The following is a 19,818-nucleotide window of genomic DNA, read 5'->3' as shown; positions in this document are numbered from 1 at the left end:
TATCACTTCTGTGATAATTACATATCATTTTACTTCAAGTTGTCGAATTTCAAATAGAAAAATATGCGATAAATTTCATGAATTTCGACCCAAAATTAATGAAAATATCAAATGTCATATGTCCGAATTGTGTTTGCTTTCATATCTCTAAATCTATTCTATTTCTATGATTATCTCAACTCCTTCCAATAAAATACATTTGAAACAAAATTGCGAAGAATCCACCAAAACATGCTTTTTAATATTTCAAAATAAATTTCACCTTCCTCAAGTTACGCCTCTGGTCAACATGCGTGTAGATTCTATTTCATTGTCGCGCAGAAATGGTACAGCGTCGTCCCTGACAGCTAAACATTTACTGATCAGCTGTCGCTTGTCAGTATTTTAGTTTACTTGGTTTGGTGTTGGTTGTCGAGTGTTACCTGCTGCAGACGCTGAACCCATTGTGGTAACAATAATTAATCGACACCAGCAGTCGGTGCTCTGTTCTCTTCATCTGAACTAAACAATGTGTTAGTGATGGCACCAAGTTTGAGTAAATATGCAAATAAAAATTGTGTCATTGCTGCAGCCGGTGTCTCAACACTATTGTGGATTTTGGCAAACAGAAGGAAGAAGCGAATTGGCAATGATATGTGAGGAAATTTTGAAGATTTTCTATAGGATTATTAGGGGATATAGCCCCACTCTCAGTTGATCCATTTGTTTATAATTGTAACTCGATAAAAGGAAGTCGGAAATCCATAAAACTTCAAGGTTGCCCCTGTTCAGCATGATTCAAGTTGTAACTATTAGTCGAAAAATAATTACCCACCTATATTATCTAGGAATGTTTTAATTTTGTTTCAATTTATTGGTCCTTCGTCTCGGATCAGGGAAATAATTAATTATACATACAAGTCACGCCTGGCGAATAAGACCAATTGATCTCGGTGTTCTTGTTAGAAACGAACAAATTCCAATTTGAGAAAATAGAAAAAAAATGAGAGCGCATTAGATTTGAATGAAAGTAAAAGTTTAAAGTGGCAGTATGTAGGTATTATAGAACTAATACTTCCACTTTCACCTCAAACTATTACACAACACTGTTTTATCTTGTTTGATTAGAAGTGTTTGCTGATTTTCTCGGTTGATGAGCAGGAATTTCAGCAATTTGTAATCATTTAAATAATGATTTTACACGATGAATTCACATTCAAGCGAAAACAAATATTCGAAATGAAATTATAATGTTTATCAATTCATTATTGTTCTGTGGGACAATGAATAGATAATTGATAAAATAATCCATCTATAAAGCCTTAAATCAAATATATGTAATATTATATGTATCTTCATGTTCTATATTCCTTGAAAGATCACAAAGCTTTATTATTGGAAATAATAAACGAAAAGCTATTGTTAATTGTTCAAGTAAATATTGGTTCTGAAATGCACCTCTGGGTATAGTCTCAGGCCTTTAAGACAGACAGTGTAATTTAGAAAAATTTTGATCTAAACGAAACACTATCTTCAGATCACTTGTAGAATGCTATGCAGTATACACTAAAGGTCATTTTAAGAATACTGGAGACTAGGAGACTAGAGAATATTGAAATTGTACCTATATTATACACCTTGATTTCGGGACACTCTGTATATGCATTTATACTCATTATATATCTATAGTTGTTTCATTTTTAGTGTCAAAGTCAGGTAATTTTTAGTCCGTAAATGTTTTTGTAATGTTTTCACACGAAAAGGCCGAATATATTTGGACAAAAATTCCTGCGTATCTTTTGTGCAACACTTTCTTCACATTCTTCACAATGTCCTTCCAATATTATTCTTATTTCGCCATTTGGATGAACATCTGCTTCTTTATTATCTTTATGGCATGGCATTGTTTTGTTGAGTGCACTCTGTAAAGTCTTCATCTTGCGGTTATCCACATTGAGCCATGTGCTTCTTGTATAATAGGTAGTCAATGAACAATATACCACGCTTGTCCTAAATACGGATGTCATAACTTTGCCAGCAGTTATAAAACAAATTTAGTTTGATATTGCCATTGAGATGAAAACTTATAATTTAGAATAAAAACATGTTATATCTTCTGAAAGGAAATTCCATTTGAAAAAACACACTTTTTGCCATTTCAATATGTCTCGTTGAAGCCCGTGATTTCCAACAACTCTGTATGATTAGGGACCTATTTTATTACACCTGAATGATACACTGGATATTGGTAGTTCATACCCTAAATTCTGGCTTTCAATGAATGTTCAATTGAAGCTATGTTTTTCCAAAAAAAAAAGAAGTAAAACAATCGATTACTCGAAAACCGCTACAGTTAGGAACAAAGAAGTTTATACATGAATAATCAAGAGGGTACTGCAAACCGAAAAAAGTAATAATGTACAGGTTGTTTTTTTTTAAACCTCGAAGTTTTTCTGATATAAGCGGCAACACTGTAGTGCTGAAAATATTTTAGAACGATAGAGCAGTGGTTTCTACCCTAGAAACCGAATTTTCAATAAAATCGAACCTTTCGTTCACCTTAATAGTCTAGGTTACCACCCTGTATATAAGTCTATTCGACAAATCTACATTAATGTAAAATTTTACAGCAAGAAGAAGACGAAAAACAAGGAAGAGGACGTGAAGTACCTCATTGCCGAAAAGACGAGTCCCACTGTGAAAGTTCAGGTCGATAGGAAATTTTTTAAACAGTTGGGGCAGCTTTTGAAAATTGTGATACCTGGAATAACCACCAAAGAATCGTTTTTGATGGTATTGGTGGCTATGAGTTTGGTGGCAAGATCCGCGTGTGATATATGGCTGATCAACAATGGCACGAAAATTGAAAGGTGAGTTGAAGGGAAATGAGTGGAAATTTGACTCCTAATTTTCGAGAAGTAGGAAAATCTCTCGTCGTAAAAAAATGGGGAAAATACTGAATACACATTGGTATATGTGGTCTCCAAGGGGAGCAATTGGATCATGAATGAACGAACGCTCAAAAGCTCCTGACTTGATCAGGGCTTTCCACATTTTTTTTCGACTAACACTAAATACTGCACTAAGCTTGTAATTGTTATTCTATATATGCACTCTTAAGAAATATTCAACATGATAAATTCTTCATCTTAACTTTAATTTTTCTTTTAAAAATAATATAACTAATGGCTTGAAAAAATTCAAAAACGTATACGTTGGAATATTCTATACAATATGTTGTGAAAAACTAAACAAAAGTGTACACATTTATGTCCCCAACATGGTTAGTATACCTTGTCGGATTGTGATATGTTTTCAAATTCACAATTTTACTATATCATTATGAATGTATATTATATTGAATGAAATATATTTATTTGAGTGATTCCCAATTAAATATGCAAATTTGAATATTTGGAATCCGATATATTTCCTAATTGTCGAATTTATAGTATGCGGAATATTCATTATTTTCTGTATCTACCTGTTGAAATCCTAGGTTTGGCAACTTTTGCTCTCCTAGTGTCATCGGTTGTTTTACGTCATTTGGTGCGCTCGAAGTTTGTTTTCTGAATTTCTGATATATTTAGGTATTCATTTCAATATATTTTGAGGTAATATGAAACGTTGATTCACTATGGGACATAAGAAATGCGTTCTTTGTGGAGAAACTCGCGAATTGAGTAAAATATCGTAACACTAATATGTTCCCATTTCCGCGCGCTTCATGTCAAATTTGATAGTTCATGTTGGGAACAAAATTTGCTTACTGAAAATGACATATACTCCCTCTATCTATGTTTATTTCTCTGAGACCTGCATGAATTCTTTTTGTTGAAAAAAATGTTACTTGGCATTGTTTTTTCGATTTTGCACTGGAAAAATTAAATGCCCGAATGGTATTTGACAAGACTATTTCATGATGCCATAATTACTTGTTATCATAGGTACTTGGTGACCATAGCTGTCACGTTCTGGCGCGAGTAAACTCGGAAAAACTGCTGACAGGTGCTCTCATACAATTTTTCTATCTATAAACCATTTGTAATTGAAATATATTTTAGTGCATAGATTATATCAATTTTTCGAATTCAATGGAAAATTTATTCAAAAAAAATTTATTCATTCTTAACAATGGTCATTCAGTTCGAGAAAGTTCGATAATATCATATAAAGGGACCTTTAATATCCTTATTGTTTATCCGTTCTCTGATTCGTAAATCATAAAAAATATGAACTCGGTGATTGAACTTTGAAACAGCCGTGTTATTTTTTATTCCGTACTAATAAGAATGTTGTAGTTTTTCAACAATCGTGTAAGATTTGATGGGTCAATAAACCATAGTTTTCTGTAGCAAAAATTGTGTTATTCAAGAATGTCTCAACTAGGAACAACTATTGAATGTTATATTTTTTCGTAAAAATATTTTTCCACATGTGTGCACTTTCAACTCTTTTCCCACACGCATTTTGAGTCAAAAAGAGTCACTTTCCCTCTCAGTGCGGTAAAAACCACTTTCCCGCACGCATATGCGTGCGGAAAAGAAATAGCAGCGGATTTTCCCGCACGCAAGTATTGAAGAATAAATTAAATTCATGTCATGTCATGTCTCTATGTTCCAATCAAGCCAAGTAACTTGACATTTCAACCAACTACTTGACTCGAAAATCAAGCTCGTGAAAAATTACATACTTGAGCTTGATTTGACTTGATTTTATATATCTATTGCTCGGCTTGATATCATGATACTTGATATTACTTGAGCTTGATATGCACGCGTCGCACGGCATATATTTCTGCAATTTCAAGCGCGCTTAGACTAAATAAGGGGATTCCTCGAGCGCCGAGAGACTGAAGCATTCGCCAGTGTGACTTTATCAGTAGATTTCTCACATTTATATGAAATATATTGGTAGATTTTGGTAGTTTCAGAAATATCTTTCCAAACTTGGCCAAATGGCCGAGTATTTTTATCAACCCCAGCATCTTCAGCTCCTGAGAATTTTCTCGAGCTGCTCTTATAGTAACAAAACCCGCAATAGGTTAGGCGACAGATCTATAAGATGCCTCATGTGTCTTAGATCCTGGATGGAAAATTATGGAATAAAACAAAGCCTGTGGGTTTCTCAATATTAAGAAACTTTATTTTTTTATTATTTTTCATTTTGTTATGATTTATAGTGATTTAATTTATATTTTATTTCAAAAAAGTTGGATATTTCCGGTTTTTCAAATAAATAAAAGTGTTTTTTGCAAGGCTCCTTCTCATTTCATCATTTTTTATTTATGTGACACTACACAATAAAATTGCTACAACTCAAGTAGCTTGATATGATTCAAGTTCTTGATAAATAAATACTTGAGTTGAGATTGAAAATCTATTACTTGACTTGAAATCGAGTCAAGCTCAAGCCAAGTAGCTTGAAAATCAAGCCAAGCCGTGAATCCCTAATCTTGAAATACTTTCATCTTTCATGTTTTTAGGATTAATTTATCTTTGCAATGTCATAGTATGAGAAAAAAATCACTTAAAACGGTGCATCTGGCATTATTTCTGTTTGAAACCTTTTGTGTAGCGAAGAATTGAGCATTTTCTATAATTTTCTGTGCAGTGTAATTTTTTTTCGTTGAGGTATATGTCAAAAATGATCAGAAACAATTCGTTGCATGTAAAATTAGTTGTAGGCGTATGATATGATTAGGTAATGCCTTATATCAATCGAAAAAATATCGTTAAATTCGCTTTTTGCACTACAACAACCGTAAAGATTAAATTTTAATAGTGGCAAATTGAATCGAAGCCCCATAGACGTAGTGGTCATTGTTCATGATGTGGAATATTGATCGAATAAAAATTAATGGTGTATAAGAGAAAGAATGAGATATATAACTCTAATTGAGCAAATGCATGTCTGAATGAATTAGACACTTGGAGTTTGTACTTTTGACACGATCATCAGATTCGTGATGCAATCACGCTGCGATTTATTTATCCATGCAAAGTTTCGACGTAAATAAAAAAAAATTATAAGATTAAAATCAGTGGCGACCCTAGGGGGGCCAGAATGGGGCCCGGGCCCATCCTAAAATTCTGCCTTCCCCGCCCCCCCAAAATTTGACATGCTAAGACTAAAATAAATACAAGATTAGCAGAACTATAATTTTGATTTATTTTGGCCCCCCCAAAAAAAATCCGGCCCTTCTTGGCCACAAGTTGATAGGTTTTGCGAACAGTCTCATATATTTCATGTCTCCTAAAAAGTATTGTTATGGATGACATAGCGGTCATCAATCCAGATATCGATCCCGACGAATTTTTCAGAAGAAATGGAAAACTGACATAGATCGATTTTTCTCCTAATTTCCTATAAGACATGTCATATAATAGTTTTTCTCTAATTCTGTGGTTATTCCGTTCATTCTTCCACATCTTGTAGAACAAAATCGTGCGAGAATATATCAGAAACGCACAGTTTTCATGGTTATATTTTATTATTCTATGTTGGCACTCCGAACTTTCCGCTACGGCTTTATCTGTCAATTCATCAAATTGCCTTAAATAAATCAGTTCTGCCAACCAACATTTTTCAATGCAAAAATCACTAAATTATATTTATGGAAATATTTCATTAATTTCAATGAAAAGGCAATGAATTAGAGAAAATAATGTATAATACTCGTACAGAAGGCTCATTCTACCACTCGTTCATTCCAAAACTCGCCACTTCGTGGCTCGTTTTTGAATTTTGAACTCGTGGAAGAATATCAATGCCTTTTGCACTTGTATTATAAATAACTATTCCGACTTTTTGAACACCTGGTGTGACATTTCGTTACAATTTCGTTTTCAAATATACGATAACTTTTCGATTGAATTCCTTTTTTTTTAATACATGTGTATTACCGTAATATTTCAACGAGAAATAAAAAAAAAAATTCCATTAAACCAGGGGTGGATCCAGGATTTCTTCAAGGAGGGGGCGCTCATTTCCGAACTTACATGAAAGTTATATAGAGGGGAGTTTTTTCATTTCTAATGCCCAATTTTTATTTCATGCTCATATTGTTAATGAAATTCTGATTTGCCGTTTGGCAATAGATGGTTGTAGGCAGCTCAGGTATTTTTAATTATAACGCCATCGAAATATTACTCGATTTGTGTCTGCAACACAAAGTTATTCTCCATTAAACATGTCAGCTTACGAGCCAAATTCTCGTCATTTGAATGGGTTTCAATTTTCTGCTTTAATATGAAGAAATCTGCGGCCGAGGCTCATCTAATGCTCTAAAATACCTATGATGAGACCGCTATTAGTGAAAGAACGTGCCGAGAGTGGTTTCAACGCTTCAAGAACGGTGATTTTGACGTCGAAGCCTAACATGACGGTGGAAGAGAGCAGGTTTTAGAAAATGCAGAATTGGAGGCATTACTTGATCAATATCATGTCAAACGAAAGAAGAAAAGGCTGGATCATTGGGAGTGACGCAACAAGTCATTTCAAAACGCCTGAAAGTCATGGGAATGATTTAGCCGATAGATGTTGAACGGCGTTTGTTCGCTTGTGAGCAGCTGCTTGTAAAAACGGAAGATATTTCTGCATCGCATTGTGAGTGGAGTTGAAGAATGGGCTCATTACGATAATCCCAACCGCAGAAAATCATGGGGATATCCCGGCCATGCTTCCACGTCGACGACCAAACCGAATATTCACGGTTCCAACCTCATGCTCGGTAAATTATGGAACCAGCTTGCCGTAGTGTATTATGAGTTGTTAACACCGACTGAAACAATCCCAGGCGATCGTTATCGAACGCAATTAATGCGTTTGAGCCGAGCATTGAACTATAAACGGCCGCAATACAACGAGAGACATGCTAGAGTGATTTTACAGAATGACAATGCTCGACCCCATGCTGCGAAAAGACAAGACATACTTGCCATATTCTCCTCACGTTGCAACTATCACTTGTTTTGATCAATGGCACACTTCCAGTCTTATGAAGAAGTCAAAAATTGTATCCATTTGTGGATCGCTTCAAAAGTTGACCAGTTTTTTCAACGCGGGATTCGTACGCTGCCCGAAATCATAAATGTCTATCAAGGGTTTTTTGTTTTTTTTGTTTTTACAATAAAGCCTCGAATTTTTGAAAAAAAAAACGGCGAAAGCAAAGTTGTACGCCTATGTAGTAAATGAAATGCTACAACGTATATCTTTCCACGATGGCTCAACCTACCGAACACAAATGACATAAGGTATGTCAAAAAAAATACACAGTGTTGCCATTAATACCATTTAGAATTGTATCAGTCCTTTTCGAAAACCCTTTGTTTATATATACAAGGTGGCCATTTGAAAACGAAACAGAAGAGATTACAGACGAAATAAAGTTTTTCGATAGAAATGCTCAGACAGGTCGATTTCTGTTTCGAGGGGGACAACTTAAGATGTAGGTTACGGACGCATAGCGCTTCAACCCTTGCTGCTACAACCCCCACCCCCAATTTTTGAATAGGGAAGATGGGGTGAGTGATACCTCAATTTAAAGGTATTTTTATACTGATTTCAGCACAGTAATTGTTTTTTCATTTTATGCATTAGTTCTCGAAATATTCATGCGTTAGTTAGTTAGGAAGGAAGCCATAGTCATAGTTGTTTTGAAGCTCAAAATGTCGATTACTACAAGTGCCATGAAAACACTACTTCATTTTCAAATACTAAGTTAAGAATATTTCGAGAACTAATGCATAAAATGAAAAAACAATTACTGTGCTGAAATCAGTATAAAAATACCTTTCAAATGAGGTATCACTCACCCCATCTTCCCTATTCAAAATTTGGGGGTGAGGGTTGTAGTAGCAAGGGTTGAAGCGCTATGCGTCCGTAACCTACATCTTGAGTTGTCCCCCTCGAAACAGAAATCGACCTGTCCGAGCATTTCTATCGAAAAACTTTATTTCGTCTGTAATCTCGTCTGTTTCGTTTTCAAATGGCCACCCTGTATATATTGAACAGTATATCGAGAAGAACATTAGGAAAGTCAGAATCTTCCGAACCCTGGTCATTCATACGCCTGTTGCGCCCTTGGAGGCTACATATCCTTATATACAGTTATATGGTTTCCAAGGGCGCAATTGACACATTAATGATCGAGCTCTCAAAAAGCTCCTGCTTTCTCGTCAGTGTTTTCCTTATTTCTCATTTATTCCAATTCTTGTCGAGGCCATATCGAACAGAATTTCCGAATGCAATCTATTTGGTTGCACTACGATGGATTCTATTTCGTCCAGCACGTCTCTATTATCACGAAAGAGATAAAAAATTCGTGCGGTTCCTTATTTGCTGGATAAGGAACAAGATAACAGTCCTCATTACCATTACCGGAATTGTATACCTGTGCCTTGTACCTAATTGGAGTGCGTTGATTGAAAATTGTTGATCAACACAGGAAAATAATGTCGCGATTTGTACCTCTCTCTAATTTCTCCGCATCATAAACAGGTTTAAAAAACGTCAGACGAGTATTAGCAGTATATTTTCGACGTAATGCGAGGAATTAGGATTTTTCCGTTGTAGCTTGATTTATTGGTTTACTGGACGACATTGGAATTATTGAAATCACAATGTATAATTTGATCGACTTGTTTTTTCATCGCAGAAGCATCGCGTATATTTTCGTGAGTAATATAATATAAGGGCATCTAATCCCACCAGAAAAATCCAGAAATTCGTATTGTGGAAAATATAGAAATTCAAAGCAAGGAAAAAGAATATTGGACATGCCCTCAGGAGAAGCGCTAACCGTAGACACGTGTTTCGGGCTTTCGGCCCTCATCAGTACGGTGAAAAAGTGTTAGATGAGCAACACTTGAAGAAAAACAACAAACAAACGGAGTCCACAACAGAAGCCGGCCGTCCATTTGTGGTTTCCGCAGGAAGACCCAATGGGTTTTCGGGCAACAACCCGAAAACCCGTGAAAACCTAGTCCTGGTAAAGATATGTGGAAAGGTTATCGAGGGTCAAATTACAAAGCAAGAAAGCCCGAAACATGTGTCTACGGTTAGCGCTTCTCCTGAGGGCATGTCCAATATTCTTTTTCCTTGCTTTGTAATTTGACCCTCGATAACCCTTCCACATAAAAATTCAATTTGATAGTTCGAATAAAAACTTAGCGAAAATAAAAATTCCTACATCTATTTTTGTTATCAAGCAACTCTTGAAAGACTTCTCGTTTCGAATTCTTCTCAGCATTAAGATATACATAGTATCAAAAAAGAGTGAAAAACATATTATGGACCAGAATAAATTGAAAAAATTGTCTCGATAATTATGGGCAAGCAAGTAATACACATACCGCCAAAATTCTTGGATGCCTGTCGTGAATTGTAAAACGAATATTCATCATGGATGGTTTTTGTCCATTTAATCTTTATTTTTTTCACATGTGCTAATAGGCCAATTGAAAAGTCTTCGGTCTACCATAGTAAAACACATTTTTTAGGCAAAATTCGATTTTATTATTCAACATAGTTGCCTTCGAGGGCGATACAGCGATTATAGCGATCTTCCAACTTTTCGATACCATTTTTGTTGTACGATTTGTCTTTCGCTTCAAAATAGGCGTAAGTTTCGGCGATTACTTCTTCATTGGCGCTAAATTTCTTTCTAGCGAGCATTCTTTTGAGGTCTGATAACAGGAAAAAGTCGCTGGGGACAGATCTGGCGAATACGGTGGATGCAGAAGCAATTCGCAGCCCAATTCATCCAATTTTGCCATTGTTTTCATTGATTTGTGACACGGCGTATTGTCTCGATGAAACAGCACCTTTTTTCTTCAAATGGGGCCGTTTCTAAACGATTTCATCCTTTAAACGATCCAATAACGCTATATAATCATCGCTGTTGATGGTCTGGCCCTTTTGGAGGTAGTCAATAAATAATATTATACCTTGCCCATCCCAAAATACTGTTGCCATAACCTTGCCAGCATACTGCTGTGTTTTTCCTCGCTTTGGATTCGGTTCATCGTGTGCAGTCCACTCAGCTGACTGTCGATTGGACTCCGGAGAGAAATGATGGAGCCATGTATCATACATTATCACATATCGACGCAAAAATTCAGGTTTATTGCACTTAAACAGCTTCAAACACTGCTCATAATCATTAACACGTTGTTGCTTTTGATCGATTGTGAGCTCGCGCGGCACCCATTTTGCACACAGCTTTCTGATGTACAATTCATGATTGACTTGTGATTGAAATATGATGTACACGTTCAGATGATATCTTCACAATATCTGCTATCTCGATCAACTACACTTTACGGTCATTCAAAATTATTTTGTGAACTTTTTTTGATTTTTTCGTCGGTGACAGCCTATTTTGGGCGTCCATTGCGTTCGCCGTCTTCGGTGCTCATTTCACCATATTTAAACTTAGCATACCAATCAATAATGGTTGATTTTGGTGCAGACCCCGGAAACTCTTCATCAAGCCAAGATTTAGCTTTTTTGCTTCAACTGAATTTTTTTCCTTCTATCAGCAAAATTCTGTTTTTTCCTTATTTTTCAAATAACAAAAGTAGCTACACTCACAACGTAATATCTCATAAACTAATGGTCGGACTGCTGTCAAATTTTGACACGTATCGTTTGAAGGTTGGTACTAACTAAAAATCATATGGATTTAATACTAGCACCGCCATCTTGTAAATATTTTTCTTTTTCAGTTAAGATTGAATTGGTTACATAAACTAATTAAATGTACTTTGTTCTTCTTGACTTATCTTTAGTGATCCATTTTGACAAACGTATGGGGTCTTAGAATTTCGGCGATGTGTGTGGTTTCAGAGGTGTAGAAGATTTTTTTCAGGAGTAGAAACCGACCTTGGTCTTTCGAATGAATGGCATTGTTTGATAAATGAATCGGTATCACGCAATCTTGCAATTCTTCCAAACATATTATGAGGCGAACTCATCTGGCGATTTGGATAAGCCTCAATAAAGTAAATATCACGTCACATATGGCACAGCCACGAATTTAATGTGTTGATGCTTTTTTGATTAAGAAAACACTATGCAAGCAAAGCAATCGTTTGATAAGAGCTATGAGCTATTCAAACTCTGCTCCATCTACAATAATAGTTGAAATAACCCAAGATTCCATGACGGCAAGGCCAAAACCCCGTTATTTTATAAAAGCTGAAAGTTTTTCTGTGCATGTCCCCTACACACTACAAAGGTTAAGATGACCAGCGACTATAGAGTTTGGGATGTGGATGTCGGTAAGTAACAGGTAGTAAAGGTGTGTAAAATATACTAACTGACAAAGAAACTGCAACACCCAGAAGGAGCCGCTTAAATTTTATTTTATTTTTTTGGTAAAATATATATAGAATAGCATGAAATAAATGATTGTAATTTGGAGAAAAAACTAAGGGTTTAAAATTTTTTATAATGAATTTGTTAATAATGTGTTTGTCCACCGCGATTATCCATACACTCCCCAACACGTATCGGCATTGATGCAATAAGATGGTCTATTTCTTCTTGAGGGATACTATCCCAAGCTACCAGTACTTCATGTCTCAGAGCCGCCAAAGTCCGTGGGGGCTGGGGTAAATTTCCAAACCTTTTACTCATGATGTCCCAAAGATGCTCTATGGGCGAAAGATCGGGAGATCTGGGCGGCCATGGAAAAAGATTCACATGGGTCGTTTCGAAAAAATTTATATAAACTCTGGCAACATGAGGTCGGACCTTGCTGAAATATTGAATTCTCGAGACGGTTGGGGTAAGGGAGAACATATGGCTCCACTATTTCTTGAAGGTAACGCAACGCTGTCATATTACCTGGAATAAAGACTAAAGGTGACTTGCTTGCATGTGCATTAGCACCCCATACCATACCGCCTACTGTCCAGTGTACCTGATGCTCAACATCAAACTGAGGTTCACGTCTTTCTCTCCTACGTCGTCTAACTTTTTTTCGGCCATTATATGCACCCATGGAGAATCGAGATTCATCAGAAAAAATGACCTGATGCCATTACACATTCCAATGTTGACGTTCTCTGCACCACTGTAATTGTTGCCGGTGATACCCAACCGTCAGAGGTAACTCAAGATGGGATCGATAATGCTGCAGTCCAAAAAAGACCTTATCCGGACAGTTACAGGATGGCCTTGTTCTCCTAACCACTCATCAGCCAAAGATCGAGTTGTCGCAAATCGATCTCTAATGGCCTAAAGTCTTAGACGTCGATCTTGAACTTCATTTGTGTCCCTTCGAGGTCCGGTGCCTACTCTTCTTCGATTTTGGGCATTATCAAACCACGCTTGATAACATCTCATAAGAGTAGTTGGATTTCTATAAAAGCCAAATTGTATATAGGTTTCTTGGGGATTTATAACAAAATGTTACCTCAATAGCCATACAGTTTTATTATTTGTAAATCTTGCCAGGCACGTTGAAAGTCCGCTGTTTTTCTTTAATGGATACCTTAAAAGATAGCAATCGACTAACCAGCAGACTTTCAATGTATCTGGCAAGATGAAAAAACCACTAAAACTGTGTGGCTATTGTGGTAACATTTTTTTATAGGTCCCCAAGTAATATTTACAAAATTTAGCTTTTATACTGAAACGAAATAACAATTATACCTAATTCATTCAAGTTTAGGGGTGTCTGGCTGGTGGTAGCAACTGTCATAAGTGTGAGGCAATGGATGACAAGATTTCTAAAGTTATCTCGAAGAAAATATAAACAAAAATTGAGCTTTATACTTTAAGGTACTACATATTTTATACACCTTTACTATCTGTTACCTGCTGAAGTAATCACAACTTAAACACTGTAGTCGCTGGACGTTTTTACCTATACAGGGAAAATTGATGAGAAAATATTTTAACCCCCTGTGACATTTTTACAAAACGTTTTGGAACTGCGAAATTTGATGTTAGACCGAATGATTAAAATATTAAATTGCTTGGAATTTATGGCATATCGTAGATGAATTGTTGGCGCGTTAATAATTATGCAGATGTATGTACAGTTATTACTGATTAGAGACAAACAATCATATCATACAAATTTTCCTTTTGTTTCATGAAAATCGAAATTATTCTAATTTATTGAAGGACATAATTTTTTCACCTTTGAAACTAGTTACTTCAATCTGGTAATGTTTCCGGTGATTCATCTATTTTATTCAATTGTGTCCATAAATCTTTGAAAAGTTTTTTATGATTTTTTCATTTTATTTCGATCCATGGGACTCATCGATTTCAGTTCTTCAATGCTTAGAGCTTTGTTAATGAATATACTTAAATGACTATCACGTAACATGATGTTTGTATTTCGATAATGAGCATGCAATAAATAGTCAATGAGAAATTAATGGTATTTGTTTGCATAACCTTCGGCCACTAAATTGTCGAATATTAATTTCTTGATTTCTTTTGTAATTTTATAGATTAAACTGGATGAGAAATTAAAGCAGTCTTAACCATTATGTTAACAGTGGAAATATTCCGTTATTCGAAGATTTTCTTGGATGGAGTGCGAAACAACAAAATTGAACAATGGTTCAATTGTAATTATTGAATTCTAAAAACTTTTTTTTGAAAATATATAATACATATTATATAACTCATGTTTTGATGAACCAATAGAATCTGTACATTTCCCATAGTTAAGGAGTATTGTTCCAATACTCTTGTGAAGCTATGGGATTTCCATTATTCGGAAAAAAGTTCTTTGATTTACAGATTGTAGTATAATTTGGTTATCATTGTAACAAAAAAAAAAAAAAAAATTATAAAAAAAATTATTGATAAGTGGATATACCCTTGACGACGTGGTATAATCGTTTTGGTGCCTTCTGCCATATTTGTGATAATTTCCATAGTAACATTCTTGGACTTTCGCCAAAAAAATTAAAGTCAGTGAAATGTCATTGAATTATCAAAATGCAGTTTATTAATATTATTCGTTATATAATCGTTACGAATACCAACTCGAGCATAGACAATATAGACTATTATAGGAACCTCTTCACTCGACATAGTTCGCGAAACACCACTCGAGCTGCGCTCTCGTGATGTTTCGCGAACTACTTCTCTTGAATAGGTGTATAATCGAATATTGTCTTTGCTCTTGTGATATTATAACTGATTATATAGGGTGTTTTTTTTCGAGGTATATAACTTTAAGTTGGCATTACTGTTCAAGATGGCGACCGATTTAACAGCTGTCAAGTGATTTATTCTCAGTTTGGTTTGGCAATTTATCATGAATAGACTCACGCCTGAACAACGCTTGCAAATAGTGCAATTTTATTTCGAAAATAATTGTTCTGTGCGGAATACGTATCGCGCACTGTGTCCCTTTTTATTTTGTTTAGCGATGAAGCGCACTTCTGGTTGAATGGCTACGTCAACAAACAAAACTGCCGCATTTGGAGTGAAGCTAATCCTCAAGTGTATGTCGAAACACCGTTACATCCAGAAAAACTGACTGGTGCGCTTTATGGGCTGGTGGAATCATTGGTCCGAACTTCTTCAAAAACGATGATGGTCAGAACGTTACAGTCAATGGTGATCGGTATAAAGCCATGATTACTAACTTTTTCATTGCTGAATTGAACAACCATGATGTCCAGGAGCTGTGGTTCCAACAAGACGGCGCAACATGTCACACAGCTCGTGCCACAATCGATTTATTGAAAGACACGTTTGGTGACCGCCTAATTTCACGTTTTGGACCTGTGAATTGGCCTCCAAGATCTTGTGATTTAACACAGCTAGACTACTTTCTGTGGGGCTATGTAAAGTCATTGGTCTATGCGGATAAGCCACAAACCCTTGACCATTTGGAAGACAACATTCGCCGTGTTATTGCCGATATACGTCCACAAATGTTGGAAAAAGTCATCGAAAATTGGATTTCCAGATTGGACTACATCCAAGCCAGACGTGGCAGTCATATGCCAGAAATCATATTTAAAATGTAATGCAGAAAGATTATCTTGCGGATAAATAAAATTCATGTCAAGCGAATAATCCATCGTTGTTTTATTGCAATTTAAAGTTCTATAGCTCTTAAAAAAACACCCTTTATAACTCACGTTCTGATGAACCAATAAAATCCGTGAGTTTCCCATAGTTACGTCGCATTGTTGAGTGGCTATACCCTTGACGACGTGGTATAATCGTTTAGGTGTTTCGCTTCCTACCATATTGTAATAATTTCTGTGGTAGCGTCCTTCGACGTTCCCAAAATTTATTTGGTCGCTTTCGACGCGTTTTCCCTTTGGGTACATTTTGGGTAAAATGTAAAATATGTCGAATTTCTTCATTTGACCTCTATACTTCTCGACTGAACCGATGAATCGCTATGCCAAAAATGCTTAGTAGTATACACTCGCACCTTTACAATGCCGTATTGTATGGGTATGATCATATATGACCAATAACGAACGATATATATTTTGTTGGAAAAAAAAGGCGCTAAATACCAAGATTACTTTTTCCCCACCCTTATATAAATGAGCTTCTGACCTATTTTGTTAGTGATTTTCTTTAATTCTGATATGCTGTTGTTAATCCTTCATTTTTGAGGTAAAATATTAATCTGACTTATACTTGCAGCGCCATCGTGTCGAGAGATGCCGAACTATTCAAGAAACGCCTGATGAAGCTGATAGTCGCCATACCAGTCATCTCCGTTGTAAATAACGTACTCAAATATTCCATCGGCGACCTGAAGATAAGACTCCGCACCAACATGACCAAGAGGCTCTACGATGAATATCTCACCAACTTCACCTATTACAGGATAGCCAACTTGGACAACAGGATCGCCAACGTCGACCAACTCCTCACCAACGACGTGGACAAATTCTGCGAGAGCGTGGCAGACCTCTACTGCAACACCGCCAAGCCACTCCTGGACATCGGCATCTACGTTTACAAGCTGTCGACGACTCTGGGAGGTGGCACCCCAGGTTTGATGTTGGGGTATCTGCTACTGTCCGGAGCACTTTTGACGCACCTGAGAAAACCCACAGCCAAGCTGACGGCGGGCGAACAGAAGCTAGAAGGAGAGTTTAGACACGTAAACTCTCGTCTCATCACCCACTCTGAGGAGATCGCCTTCTACAACGGCAACTCCAGGGAGAAAACCACCCTTATAGCTAGTTACAACAAGCTGCTGAATCATCTGAACCAGTTCTTGAAGTTCAAGATAATTATGGGCGTGACCGACAACTTTATAGCCAAGTATTTCGCGAGCGTTGTGGGATTCCTCGCCGTCTCCCTACCCTTCTTCCATTGCAACCACCCCCTCTACTCCTCCACTCACGGGGAACGTTCCAGGCTGTACTACACCTACGGCAGGATGTTGGTCAAGTTGGCTGAGGCCATAGGAAGGTTGGTATTGGCTGGACGTGAGCTGTCTAGGCTGGCAGGCTTTACAGCTAGGATGACTCAGTTGAGGGATGTGTTGAAGGACTTGAACGAAGGTAAATACCAGAGAACCATGGTGCCCGGTTCCGAAAACTTGAACATACACGGTGGAAAGATAGTCTTCAAGAACCACCTGATCAAATTCGACAAGGTTCCTTTGATAACCCCAAACGGTGACATCTTGATCAAGGAGATATCCTTCGAGATCAAATCTGGGATGAACGTCCTAGTATGTGGTCCTAACGGAGCTGGAAAGTCATCTCTCTTCAGGGTTCTAGGAGAGTTGTGGCCTCTATTCGGTGGTGAACTCACAAAACCACCTCGAGGCAAGCTGTTCTACGTCCCGCAAAGGCCTTACATGACCTTGGGATGTCTGAGGGATCAGTTGACTTATCCCCACTCGGGAGCTGAGGCTCTAAGGCGTGGAACTACAGACGCTCAGCTGGAAGAGTACCTGAACCTCGTGTGCCTCGGGTACCTCCTCGAAAGGGAGGGAGGTTTGGACGCTGTCGCCGATTGGTTGGATGTGCTGAGCGGTGGGGAGAAACAAAGGATTGCGATGGCAAGACTGTTCTATCACAAACCCCAATTCGCTATTTTGGACGAGTGTACCAGCGCTGTATCTGTTGACGTTGAGGGTAGTATGTATAGTTATTGTAGGGATGTAGGCATCACATTACTGACTGTATCGCACCGAAAATCACTGTGGAAACATCACGAATTTGTTCTGCATCTAGACGGCAGGGGGAGTTATACCTATAAACCTATAGACCAAGCTGAGGAGTTTGGGTCTTAGGGATCACGTGTATTGAGATTTTTCTAGGTGAATTAATTGTGTATTATTTAAATCGGAAGTAACTAGGAATAATTGATTGTTAATGATATTTCTGAATGATCGCCTTGAATATGAAATTGGTTTTCATAGAATTTTTTTTCATTCAGGCTTTTACCACTGAATGAATGGGAATCATGTTCAAAATACGGAAAGTTCCATCAAAAAGATTTGTTTCACATTTGGTAAACTAATTAAGTCAATTCCATGGTTTTTTTAATTGCTGTCAGATGTTTATCTTTATTGTTTCTGAAAAAAAATTTCATTTTACTCACCTACAAATATTCTATTGGAATTCTGATGAGGAGATATGTGAACAATGAATATTCATGATTGGTAATTTGTCAGGAAAACAAGAAGAATTGTTATTCTTGAATTGATGACTCGGAAATTCAGGTCTATCCCAGAAATATCATTTTACTGTTGTTAAGGATTTATGTTTTTATGTTGTACTATTGAATGAAATTATTTTGATGTTTTATGTGCTTCCCAATATGTGATACATATAACATAAGTTTAGAATTATCGAAAAAATCTATCAAAACGAAAACTTCAATTTTGGATGAATAAGAATTTAAATAAAATCTTGTGTCCTCAAAATCTTCGTTGTGTCGTCCTTTGCTAATCATTTATAGTCTGAAAAACAAAGTATTAAGGTGCAATATGCTATTATTTCACAAGTGTTTTTTTTTCGTTGGGTCATTGTATTCTTTTTGGAATAAAACTTTGGTTTTCAAATTTAGAAAAATATTGTGACTGACGTTGTGTGTTTTATGTTTTTTTGGAAATCTTACCTTTTTTCTTCAAATCAGTTTTCCGTGGCACATCCGTTCTGGTCTATTATAAATATACACGCACCAAGTTAGTAACTTGATCTTCCTTGTTATACAAAATACAATGTGGGACAGAAATGATCTGTCAAGAATTTTATTTTTGAATTTATATTAAAAAATTTTAAATCAATCTGTGCTTACTTATACCTCAAAATAATCAGAATATCCTCAGACAAAAACCAGGACTACCTGCATGAGTGCATTATTGGCATAGCTTCAAAATTTTTCATATACTCTACTATCCCTTTTTATCAATAAGAGGTTAAACAAATCTTCAAGCGTGTAGCGTCTCTTGCCTGGTGGACAAAAACACACAGCCGGCATCAAAGGCTGGTATGTATTGGTGCCAAGAGAGCTGTACATACAATCCCCACAGCAGAGCTTGAGTTTCTACTCGATCTACCGCCCTTACACTTAGATGTCAGAAAATGTAGCTTGCTGGAAGCAATGAGAATATCCTCAAATGGGAATTTCCGTCCGGGAAACATAAGGATACTGAAACTGAATCAATTAGACTCAAAACTCTTAGCAAAACCCTCAGATGTTATTTCAACTACCTTCGAAACGGTCATCGACGACAGTTTCAGTGCCATAAACTTCGTAAATCTCTTGGAAAAAAAGTCCTCCAAATGGTATACCGATAGATCAAAATCAGAAAATGGCACAGGTATTGGGGTATATGGGCCTAAAACGAGGATCTCAAGATCC

At 36.6% G+C, this 19,818-nt stretch overlaps 1 protein-coding gene across 1 annotated transcript; it reads left to right on the top strand.

The window, feature by feature from the left end:
* The first annotated feature begins 371 nt into the window (after positions 1-371).
* Positions 372-19,240, top strand: LOC123680332 (ATP-binding cassette sub-family D member 3). The gene is made up of 3 exons (XM_045618170.1): positions 372-635; positions 2,610-2,849; positions 16,630-19,240. The coding sequence occupies exons 1-3, from the start codon at positions 520-522 to the stop codon at positions 18,239-18,241; spliced, it is 1,968 nt and encodes a 655-aa protein (XP_045474126.1). The 5' UTR covers positions 372-519; the 3' UTR covers positions 18,242-19,240.
* Positions 19,241-19,818: the final 578 nt, after the last annotated feature.

Source organism: Harmonia axyridis, chromosome 5 (assembly GCF_914767665.1).
Source record: "Harmonia axyridis chromosome 5, icHarAxyr1.1, whole genome shotgun sequence".
Taxonomy (NCBI): domain Eukaryota; kingdom Metazoa; phylum Arthropoda; class Insecta; order Coleoptera; family Coccinellidae; genus Harmonia; species Harmonia axyridis.
The sequence above is the reverse complement of the archived record's forward strand: the minus strand, read 5'-3'. Positions and strand labels throughout refer to the sequence as shown.